The 12354-nt window shown below is 36.7% G+C and overlaps 1 protein-coding gene across 2 annotated transcripts; it reads right to left on the bottom strand.

The window, feature by feature from the left end:
- Positions 1-2777: 2777 nt before the first annotated feature.
- LOC132497770 (beta-defensin 110-like) lies at positions 2778-11972 on the bottom strand. 2 transcript variants are annotated; one of them, XM_060111253.1, is made up of 2 exons: positions 11918-11972; positions 2778-2911 (listed from the first exon to the last, which is right to left on the bottom strand). In XM_060111253.1, exons 1-2 carry the CDS (start codon positions 11970-11972, stop codon positions 2778-2780), a joined length of 189 nt encoding a protein of 62 aa, XP_059967236.1. The 2 variants fall into 2 exon arrangements, with proteins under 2 accessions (XP_059967236.1, XP_059967235.1); XM_060111252.1 differs by lacking the exon at positions 2778-2911 and adding an exon at positions 6638-6786.
- Between the last annotated feature and the right edge of the window lie 382 nt (positions 11973-12354).

Below are 12354 nucleotides of genomic sequence, written 5' to 3'. Positions count from 1 at the left end.
CATTCATACCCTTGACAGATTACCTCCATCTGGGACCCCTTGATCAGGCTGACTGATTTTAGGATATAGAAAGAGCCAATTCTTTGACATTAGAAAGCCCTGGAGTTGAATGTTAGGCTTGCTTTTACTAAATGATCTTTTGGAGCTTCAGTTTCCTTATCTCTAAAATGGTGATTTTAATATCAAAACTTATTGAGGTGTACTGCATATTAAATGAGATAATGCGTGAATCTAACAAGGAAAGCACTCATTAATAACTTAAAAAATTACTGAGTTCTTACTATGCGTTGGTGCCGCTCAAGACTCTAGGATTGAGCAGTAGGCAAGAAGATAATGGTGACCGCCACGTTTGGAGTTTAATTTTCAGATATGAATTGCTCTTCATAAAATTCCCTAGAGTGTTAGGAAAGAGAGTGGTTACCAAGGAAGACATTGTATTAAATGGTCCAAAGCTGACTTCCACCATCCTGAGAAAGAGGTGGCCAACAAAGGGTGTCTCATGCAGAGGGCCAAAGTTGAATATTCCAGAGAGCATAATGTGTGTGAGGAGAAAAGAGCAGGTGAGACACTGACACTTACTGAGAAATGGACAAGTCGGGGGCGGAGGTCAGGGAGCAGCAGGGGCTCCATCTCTACTGGGCTTTTCAGCTCATGGGGAAGTGGTGGATCTTATGACATGTTTGATGGAAGGTGGCTAGGTGTTTACGAATTCACTCTAGTTCCCACTCTGGAAGGGAGTATGAGCAGAGTCAGGGAGGGAGGTGATTCTGGAGATGACTGCAGTGGTCTATGAGGGAAAAGGTGGTAGCTCAGATAAAGTGTCTCTCTGAGCTGCTTATTCATTGTTCCCCTTGTTTTTGACTCTCCCTATCATTTCATTCAGTTCTCCTCCCTTTGAATCTGCAGAAACTCCTACCTCTCAGGTCCAGCCACAAATAAGGAGAGCCTGTCCTTGACAATCTGACCATTGTGAGAACATTGATCATTGATATGTATCTGTCCTCTCCTCCCTGCTTCCGGCCTTGGATTAGATTTTGTACCTTTTTAAGGAACAATCCAATAATATGACACACTGAGCCACGTGGGAGTTTATGGCAGGGGGCTTCCTTTTATCTCACAATACATGTGTACTATAGGGGACATTCACATCCTCCAACAATGTCTAACACACAGACAAAACCAGAAACTCCCACAGGGGAAAGTTCAGGGTAGCTGAGAGATGAGGATAAATGCTTTAGAGGGGAAAGAGAGGGAGAAGAAAAGAGGGAAAGGGGAGGGAAGGAGGAAGTTAGAGATTGATTAGTAACTGGATGCAGCTCTGATGTGTTGCCCAAACAGTGTTTCTTGAGCTCTAAATTGCATGTGAATCCCCTGGGTTCTTGTTAAAATTCAGATTCTGGCTCAGTAGTTATGGGGCAGGGCAGAGATGCTCCATTGCTCACAAGCTGTCCTGTGGTATAAATGCTCTTGTTCTGTAGAGCACACTTTGAGTATTGATGCCCTAGAGCACATCAGCTAAGTAGGCGCTCACCCTGTCAGAGTTTATGTTCTTAGTTACAAGTTTAGCTATGTCCTGCTGAATTAATCCTGGATTCTTTATCAGCACCATTTGACTAGCTCCATATTTACTTGGATCATATGTAGTAATCTAAACAGAACTTCAAGAATGCACTTCAATAGGTTTCAAGAAAAAAATCCAAAAAATATGTTACTTTTATCGAAGAAAGATGTGCTAAAAAGAAGGAAAACATTACAAATAACAAAGTCCTGTTGCTGGTGAGGTTTCTTAAAGCAAGAAATATGACATCATATAGGTGAAGCTCACTAGAGTTTGTGATGAGGGACCTATCTGTATTTATAGCTTATCTGTGTTGTTCATAGTTTAATTCTAAATCTTAGAAGATCATTGAATCTGTGGTTTATTAAACAGGACTATTGCTGAAGAACTTCACCAACATACCTCAAAAAAATTAAAGAAAACCTGCATGCTGTCATCCAAGGCTTAGCAGTTTTCAAGGATGTTAATTTTGTTAATGATTCCTGGGTAGTGGATTTGAGTTTTTGATCTCTGAACCTTTGATCTCTGAATCAAGAGATTCAGTTTTCATTTAGAAAACTTTATTACCCTTGTTGTTTTTAAACTAACTCCCCAGCTTCCATAGTCATCTGTGGAAACATAATAAAAACTATGTGGGTGAAAGTTCTTGAACAGTTTGTCTCTGATCCACATTCTGCTTTCAGACTTGCAACCTACAGGTCTCTCTTGTTCCCTGCACGGTCCTGCTGTGGGTTCTGTGTTCTGCTTGATGGCTAATATGTTCTCCTTTGAAGTGGCTAGTCCAGAAATTCATTACTTGCCTTGATTAAATGGAATCATAAGATGTATTGACATACATGTAAACCATATAACTTAAATATTTCAGATAGAGTAGCCTAAACAATTTTAAGCACACAGGTGTATGTGACATTAATAATCTCTTGTTAAACTAGATGTCATCTCCTCATTCCTGGTCCCCAATAGGACAACTTCTGAAAATGCAAAGGCCACTCTTTTAATGTGTTCATCCATCCGAAATACAAAGAAAGTGTGCAAAGAATAGACAGATTAGAGACTGTAAATTATTTTTATTTATGTAAACAGTGATATTTAAGATTTAAAAGTATATATTTCCATTAAACACTGCAAACATTTTCTTTTTACCTACTCTTGAGTCAATAAGACGTATCTCTAAATTTTAAAGACTTTGATGTTCAATTGTACTTCTGGTTTCCAGAGTTTATATGCAATACCGAATTCTCCATTTAATGCAGTATCCGTAATCATACTCAATGTCATCACAAAATGCTTTACATATTCCTTTCACTTCTTGGCATCTCTCAAATCTATACTTTGGTTCAAGTTCACTTCTGGCTGCAATCAAGAAAGACATCTAAAGTCAGCAATCTAATTTTTTTACTAAAGGGAAAAAACAACCTGTTGTAGTCATGAGATCATTTGTGTAGGAGATGGAGTGTTTGAGATGTCAGGTTGTTTTATAGGACAATTTGCCAGTTGTTTGAAAAGGTGACAAAGATACAAACATTTCACTTGCACAGAAAGCGTACATCCTTATCTTACAGCTCACATCAGTATTAAATTTCAGGTGGCTTCTAGGGGCTTTTACTCCCCTATCTTTTTTTCTTACTTTATTTTTTCATTTCATGTTTTCTCAATTTTTTAAACCGATTCTTATTTCCTCCTCACAGTATCATTTGTTCAATACTTTCTTCTCCATTCCAGATCTTACTCTTAATTGAAATTTTTTCATTATAGTAGAGCAAATGGATATGTTCCTTTCAACAGTCTACATAACATAATTTAGTACTTAATTATATGTATTTTTTTAAACATTTGTTTATCCTTGCAGCCAAAATATAAACCCTTATGTGATAGTTATGGTTTCTTCTGATTCTTTGTTATCTCCTACCCAGTATATCCCCGATAATTGGAACACAGTAGGCATGAAAATACTTATTCATAGAATAATTTATTAAAAAGTAAGCTACCTTAGATATGCACACAGAAACACAGTTTTTTGGGGGGTTTTTGCGGTACGCGGGCCTCTCACCGCTGTGGCCTCTCCCTTTGTGGAGCACAGGCTCCAGATGCGCAGGCTCAGTGGCCATGGCTCACGGGCCCAGCCGCTCCGCGGCATGTGGGATCTTCCCGGACCAGGGCACGAACCCGTGTCCCCTGCATCGGCAGGCGGACTCTCAACCACTGCGCCACCAGGGAAGCCCAACATAATGTTTTTAATTGATTCAGGTGTATATTGAGCTACTAAATAACAACAAAAATATGTGATACCTCGTGGTGTCTATTTCATCAAGGTCTCTGCCAATCAAAACTTACAGAAAACTAAAAGTAAAGGGAAATACATAATGTCATCAAAATTCAGATTCTGGGCCAAAGGAGGGGGAAAATGCAAAACCTTCAGCTTTTTAGAGCAAACTAGTTTAACTTAAGATAGCTAACTGTTTGGTCAATAAATGCAATGAAAATTACAGTGTATGAGCAAGAAAGTTGCCAGAAATCTTTGCATTTATAAGTATTTTCCCCCTTTTTTCTTTTCTTTTTTTGTTAATAAATTCTGAGGGCACTATGAATAATCAGTGACACCTCTTTCTTTTTAAGAAAGCTGGCTGCAGAACTTCATTAAAGGGGCTTCTAGAATTTTCAGTTGATATCACAAAGAACTAAAAGATTTCCACAGGGAAGAATATTAATTTCATACTTGATGTTCATGGGTTTGCATTCTTCAAGACTGTCACATTTGTCCCTTGTGCTGAAGGCAGAAGCTGGTAGCTTGAATATATACTGGACTATACACAAGGAGAGACCAGATCAAAAATTTAGATGGTTTTGGTTTTCTCTGTCAAGTACTGAAAGATGGGGGGTCTACCAGTACAGACTAGTTCACATGCAGAAGAATCTCGAGTGTCTTCCAAGAAACCTCTACCCATCTACCACTTCTGGGTGATCACTAAGACATTCAATTCTTACGTGCTCCATACTGCTAGTATATTAGGCTTCTCAATTTTACTTTATAGGCTTTGATGTAATTCTGGCTCAGTATCTGGTCAGGTAGGACAAATATCAATAATAATCAAACTTGCCTCGAGCATTTATTTTACTAATCTCCTTCTCAATGTGGCTGATATATTTATTGTTCAAAAGTTAGGCTAATCTTTTTCTGGGACCACCAATATATCATCATCTCTAGCTCATTTATAATAACATTTGAAAAATTCAAATAGATGTTTGTTCTCATAAAGCACAGAAAATTTATTGATTATCTGAAAACATTGATGATTTTTTTGTTTCCATTTTTATTTTTAAATTTCTGTGAGAAAGAGTGCTTAATTATAAACCAGTGGCTCTAAACCAGGAGTGATTTTGCTCCCTAAAGGGCATATTTAACAACGTAGGTAGATATTTTTGGTTGTCACAATTAGGGGAAAGAGTGCTATCAACATCTGGTGGGTAAAGGCTAGGGATGTGGAGAAATGTCGTGTTGCTAAAGATACAATGCACAGGACAGCTGCCACAATAAAGAATTGTTGGACTAAAATATCAATAATGCTAAGGTTGAGAAACTCTTTTTAAATGAATATTGTAAAAATACTTTTGAAGATATTTACATTGCAAAGCAACACATTGGACAAAGTCTATTTTAAGTTATTAAAATGTGAAATACAATGCATGTAAGCCTCCAATGTATGCCTAGCAAATAATTGTTTTATAATGGGAACTCATGTTTATTAAAATAAAACTAAAAATTAAACAGTCCCTCATGGTAGAAATATATCTAGAAACTTTATCTAAATAGGGGAAAATTATTTCCCCATGCACTTCACTGTAATAGATAACGCTTAGTATGAACATAGACCCTTAGATCTCATATTTGCATTTAGAATATGGGATGAGACACCATAATACAAATATCAAGAGAGCACCTGGGGCCTGGAAATACTTGTATCCTTCTGAGTCCAAGTCTGGCCCACAGGTATCCACTCAATAGATGTCCTTTTTCTTTACTTAAATGACCAAAGGGTTATTTAATTTTATTTTGGGAGGAAGGGAAATTTCTGTTTCATTACTCTGTTGTGGTATTGATGATTTTTTTTCTAAAGCACTCTGAATTGATACAAATTACTAAATGGCATGTCTAAACTCATAAAAGAAGCAGAATTTGCATTTTTTGAGTAGATAATGTATGATACGGTTGTACTGTTGAGAGGATTGTGGGGAAAACTACTGTAGACCTTCAGAGACGGCAGTGAGAGGAAGTGGGGCAGAGTGGAGCTGAAGGGGGAAGATCCCCTCCTCCCTTCTGCTCTGTGTATCTCCTTAGACAGGGTCACCTCTCAGGACGGAGGAGCTGAGTTCAGCTATTAGTCATAGTTTCTGACTTCCTTGGTCAAAATATTTAATTACACGTTGTCTCTTCTCCTTTATGAAATTATTTTCTTCCCTTTTTACTCCCTCTTCAATTTCCTGATGCAGGTTTTTCTCTGCTACGTAAACAATATGGCTAGAAAATGGAGCTGATGGTGATTTTCCGCTGCTCTTCTGTTCTTACACTCTGTCATTCTCTCACTCCAGCTCTGTCTCGCCCAAGAGAAGGAGCTGCACGCTCAACGTCTTGCCTCACACATTCTGTGGATTTATATTTTTTTCATGGAATAATCTACAAGCAGCGTTTAATAATAATATAACAGCACATCTCGATGGGAGGCTTGTATCTCAGAAATAAGATGGGTCAATACCTCTGATCTATGGTTTCTCCCAACATTGCTGATGTCAACTAGCACAGGGCCCACAGAAATGTGAACAGTTCTTGAAGAACTTCCATAAAATAAAGCGTGCTTATTTCTGGTACCTAGAGATCAAGAGAAAATGCAATGTAAAGGCACCAGATAATGTGTGTGACATAGAACCACTTCCGCATGGTTCACTCTTAAATTTTATTTAATTCTTTATGTATGACTGTGATACGCAGGCCTGGAAGGATGTGCTGAAGGATGTGAAGGGAGACTTAGTAACACTGGTCTTTTCTTCTCGGAGCATGTGTCTCTTTTCTTTCTTCTGTCATCTTTACTTCTGCAAGCAGCAATGAGTTCCAGGTCTTATGCAGTAAGCAATCCTAACTTCAGTGTTATGGCACTCAGGTTGACATCGTCCATTACCCCTTCTGCACTCTCTCCTCAAATCCAAGCTACCATAGTGAGGATATCTTTTTCTGGCTATAAGAAGGAACCAGTGACTGAAATTAGCAATATAGCTATGACACACTCATATTTTAAAAGGAGAAAATCCGATAAGCAAAAGAGTATAGAGTAAGGCAAAAGGAAAAGCCCCCTTCTAATTTATGACTGTGAAACTCTTACTGAGGAAGTTTAAGTGACTGTTCTGTCCTTTGTTGATGCAAGGTAAATCCTGGAAATTAGAGAGTGTCTTGGACTTCATTTAGGTGTGCCAGCTTGCTTTTTTACAGATGACTGGATAGCAACAGAAGGATAGTTCCAAGTCAACAATAAAAGTCCACATAATTTATCTTCTGCTCTCACACACATTATTTAGGCTGAATGTTGTGCTTTATGAGTTCTCCTTCAAGAGATTTCTACTGCAGCTTGATTTTACTTTTCTTTAATGTCAGGAGTGGCAGTGTTAGACAATTTGTCTGAATTCCTACAACTCCGTTGTATATCTTGAGATTTACTTCCCCACAAAGAAATGAACTTAGAGATATATTTGATGTCACCATTGATTTTTTTTTTAAAAAAGAGAATGACTAGAAGATGGGTCCATTTTTGCCCATTACATGATTTCTGGAATTACCAGTGCTCCAAGTTCTGTGTTTTATCTTGTAGTTTGGATGTTGACTGTCACTAGAAGCTGATTATTTAGGACATTGGGGGATACTCGGGGAATTGGGAGATATTGGACTATAAGATCCATTCTTGCACTGTTGGTGGGAATGTAAATTGATACAGCCACTATGGAGAACAGTATGGAGGTTCCTTCAAAAACTAAAAATAGAACTACCATGTGACCCAGCAATCCCACTACTGGGCATATACCCTGAGAAAACCATAATTCAAAAGGCACATGCACCCCAATGTTCATTGCAGCACTATTTACAATAGCCAGGTCATGGAAGCTGCCTAAATGTCCATCGACAGAGGAATGGATAAAGAAGATGTGGTACATATATACAATGGAATATTACTCAGCCATAAAAAGGAATGAAATTGGGTCATTTGTAGAGACGTGGATGGACCTAGAGACTGTCATAAAGAGTGAAGTCAGAAAGAAAAACAAGTATCGTATATCAACGCATATGTGTGGAATCTGAAAAAATTGGTATAGATGATCTTATTTACAAAGCAGAAATAAAGATAACAGTTGTAGAGAACAAACGTATGGATACCAAGGGGGAAGGGGGGTGGTGGGATGAATTGAGAGACTGAGATTGACATATCTACACTATTGATACTATGTATAAAATAGATAACTAATGAGAACCTACTGTATAGCACAGGGAACTCTACTCAGTGCTCTATGATGACCTAAATGGGAAGGAAATCCAAAAAAGAGGGGATATACGTATACGTATAGCTGATTCACTTTGCTGTACAGTATAAACTAACACAACATTGTAAAGCAACTATACTCCAATAAAATTTTTTTAAAAAATGAAAATAAAAGATCCATTCTAAACCAATCTATTTTAATTTCATATTTCACCTTATGCACTGATGTATGTACTTTGAGAAGCCTTTAATTTTGGAGTCTTTTAAAACATAAACATCACTTTTGATAAGTATTCACCTTACAGTATGACGAGAATAAGGAGAACTGGTGTAGGAGAATTCTAAGTTTTGTGGATAGCTGGCCAAACGTCAGACTCAAATAGTTTTTATATATTCATGGTATGAAAGCAAATAAATCTTGCCACTAGTTTCTGCCATTAAGGTTTGGTATCCAGTAGTTCCTTTAAAGGCCAGGCCTTTCTGCCTAGATATTCTGTCTACATTTCCACCAGTTGGTGGTGAGTAGTGATACTTATTAGTGGATCCCTAGACTCGGAACTACTTTATCCATATTGTTGGTATAAATAGCTGGCATAAAACCTAGCTCTTCTATTAAAATTAGCTGTTTTCTCACTATAAGTGAAGCAAGGCAGAATGTGACACAATTTACAGCCAAAATAATAGTTACTCAGCACAGTTTAAATGCTAACTTCTTAATATCATTATTTATTCTAGTTTCTGGGGAGTTACTATGATCAAGCCCATAAGTGATTTGCCAGTGATAGAAACTTGAATTATACTCATTTTGACAAGAATTCTGTCACATTCAACACTATTGTCCAATATTTCACCCTAAACTGACCTCACCCCTTTCTTATTCCTTGTCTTATTTCACTTTTCTAAAAGTGAAATTATTGTCTTCTTTTTCCTCATTCTGACCTCTCAATATGAGTATTCCTGAAGCTTGTGTCTTTGGATCACTAATACTCATCTTGCTAGCATCCATCCACTCATTCAACTGTTAAGACCACTTCTTGTCAAACTCTGACAGTCCCAAGGGCAGGGTTTCTCATCCTAAGTGCTATGGACTTTTTGGACAGTTCTTTGCTGTGAGATGCAATCCTATTCAGTGAAGGGTATTTAGCAGCATCCCTTGCCTGTACCCATTAGATGCCAGTAGTACCAGTTGTGACAACCTAAAAGGTCTCCAGACACTGCCTGATGTCTCCATGGGGGCAAAGTTGCCCCTCACTGAAAACCACTCTTCTAGCAATGCTGTGATAAGCCAAACATATATTTTCTCTGTCCTCAGATACACTGCTCAAATACTGTCTTCTCTCTGAAATCTCTGTTGATCATTTTCAAGAAAGTCATCTCTCCATTGCTCTCACAAAGCACTTCATAGCATCATTCATACGGCATCTATGACATTTTCACATGTTAAGGAATTTATTTAAACAATACATAAAACTCTGCTTAATATATAAGCTAAAAATGGGCATGGCATCTCTTAAAATATCTCTTCAACTCATAATTTGTTTTTGATTTCACTGATTTGCTATTTTATTCTGTAGAAGAGCGGTCCCCAACCTTTTTGGCACCAGGGACCGGTTTCGTGGAAGACAATTTTTCCACGGCCCTGGGGGGTGAGGTGGGGAGAGATGGGGGTGGGGGGATAGTTCAGTGGTAATGTGAGCGATGGGAAGCAATGGGGAGCAGCAGATGAACCTTCGATCGCTCACCCACTGCTCACCTCCTGCTGTGTGGTGTTCTGTGGCCTGGGGGTTGGGAACCCCTGTGGTAGACTATCATTAACCTTCTTGGAAATGGGAAAAAATCATGATTACCCTTTCAGTACAAAACTATACCATCCTACATCCAAAGTACATGGCAGACTTGAAAAGTGATGGTTAGCAATAACAGAGTTTTGAATTTGACAGAACAAAACAATAGGTGTGAGTGAAACAATGCTTCATTTCTAGACATTTGGTGCCTTTACAACTTCTAGAAAATGAAGAAGAAAGTAAATGACTTCAGTGGAAATTTTCATGCATAGAAAATGTAAGGACTTTTGTCTAAACACTTTTTCATCTGTAACTGTCTGAGTGGAAAATGAGTTTTTGTACCTCAATTTTGAATAAGAACTTTTACCATCTGAAGGTGAGATACAAAAAACAACTGAGGAACTCTAAGAGTCATATATGAGATTCAATTTTATCCAGTTTAGTTCAACCACCATATGTTGGTGAACTACAAGATGAAAGACCACATTCTTTTTGCTCAAAGTGTCTGTATTTCACTACACCTTTTCTAATTTTGTGAGGAAAATATGTATGTTGAGTATTTCTTTACTTTTACATATATATTTGTATCACTAATGGTAGGAATTCTCTAAAAGTTTGGTACATGTGTGATTAACAAGAACAATGGCCTCACTTTGAAAATATAAGAAAAAATATACAAAAAGTTAATAACTGATGTTGTAATCTATGTCACTGTATTCCCCCAAGTAGCTCATAATTTCTAATTCTACAGAACACATCATTTTAAAATTTGTTGATAAATGTGTGAATAACATTAATAAGGGCACTTGATGTAGGTGTTATAAGGAAAAAATAAGCTAATAAAACATAAAAACCCTTGGCATAGTGATCTATTAATTTTAGCTATTGTTAAAATTAAAAGAAAATTAAAAAGATTTATCATAATGTTAAAAGCAATATGAATCTGTGTAGAATTTCCTTTTCGCCCTTTCTAGGTCTGGAAAAAAAATACAGAGAGCCTTTTCTAACAATTTTTGAATGGAGGTAGAGGAAGTTATTTTCTTAGTTAAATTAACAATTAACTGTATTACTTTGTTACTTCATTGATGTTTGGCCCCTATATAGAAGTTTCTCCATTTGCAACCTTTTAATGATAATTTATCAGTTTATTATGTGAAAATTTTTAGGTTGTCATGATAGACTTTATAATATTCACAGTGAAAGAATAAGCTAATTCATTCTCCTAGGCCTCTATTTGATTTTCATTTGTCCTAAAAATGTCAGCCAGGTGCTACAAAGGAGTATTTTCCTAGAGTTAGTGAACTGAACCTAATTTCAGTGCCAATATTATAAATTGGGCAGACTTGAGCTCAGCCTTTCACTTTAAACTAAACTCTTTAAGGAGAAGGGAGTAAACTCAATGAGTTCTCCATCTCCAAAACTTGTTATTTTATATGTGATCTTAAGAAAGGCCAACAAGGGACATGATTTACCTATAGTACCAAGGACAGAATATTAAGAAAGTTTTCCTAGACTGGAAGTAGTGTACTGGCATAGGTTAAAAAGAAGGAAAAGGTAAATAGGTCTCTCTCTTATACTGAACCATCTACCACTTACCAGTTGGTTATGCTTAAAGAATACTTTTTTCCATCAAGAATCAATTCTAACTAATTGTTACCAGATGAAGGTGATGAGACTCATGAATTGATCTTTCAGGTGTTTTACACTTTTTATTTTGAAATCATTTTAGATTTATGGAAGAGTTGCAAAGATAACAGAGACCAACTTCCCCTTATGGTAGCATCTCATTTACCTATGGTACATTTGTCAAAAATAAAAAATTAATATTGCTATAATACCGTTAACTAAACTACAGACTTTATTCACATTTCACCAGTTTTCCCACTATTGTCTTTTTTTATTTTTCTGTTCCAGGGTTCAATCCAGAGTAGCACGTTGCATTTAACATAAAAACCTTTTGATCTCTATGTTATTACCATACTTTTAACAAGGAAAAACTGATGTCTCCTCAAATTCATTAGCACAAGTATGTATGCCCATTAACATTTCCATGTTACCTGGTAAAATTGTGACCCAAAAGAGTAGAATAAAGAAAAAGAGATGAATCTTCATGGTAGAGAGTTTCCTGGGGGAAAAAAGTGCCAACAGATCTTCTTTTTTAAGTCAGGTGTTTTCAAATAAGGAAACAGAGAAACCTTTTATTTATAGATTCTTCTGGGAAGTGGTTTTAACTACTGAGGCTTATCAATAGCAAGAACATTTGTATGCTTGGTTGAATAGTGCTATGTTCAAAGAACAGGGTCACAAAAATTATTATTAAATTTTTTTCATAAAAGTAAAACCTACTTGTGTTACCTTAAATAGACTCTCATGAAAATACAATCTTTAGGGAACTTCAAAGGGATATGTGTTTAGATTGCTAAAACATCAGGATGAAAATGTTACAGTAATACAAATCCTCTATTATATGTTACATATAATGCTAAATATTCTA

This window comes from Mesoplodon densirostris, chromosome 10 (genome assembly GCF_025265405.1).
Source record: "Mesoplodon densirostris isolate mMesDen1 chromosome 10, mMesDen1 primary haplotype, whole genome shotgun sequence".
In the NCBI taxonomy this organism is placed as follows: domain Eukaryota; kingdom Metazoa; phylum Chordata; class Mammalia; order Artiodactyla; family Ziphiidae; genus Mesoplodon; species Mesoplodon densirostris.
The sequence above is the reverse complement of the archived record's forward strand: the minus strand, read 5'-3'. Positions and strand labels throughout refer to the sequence as shown.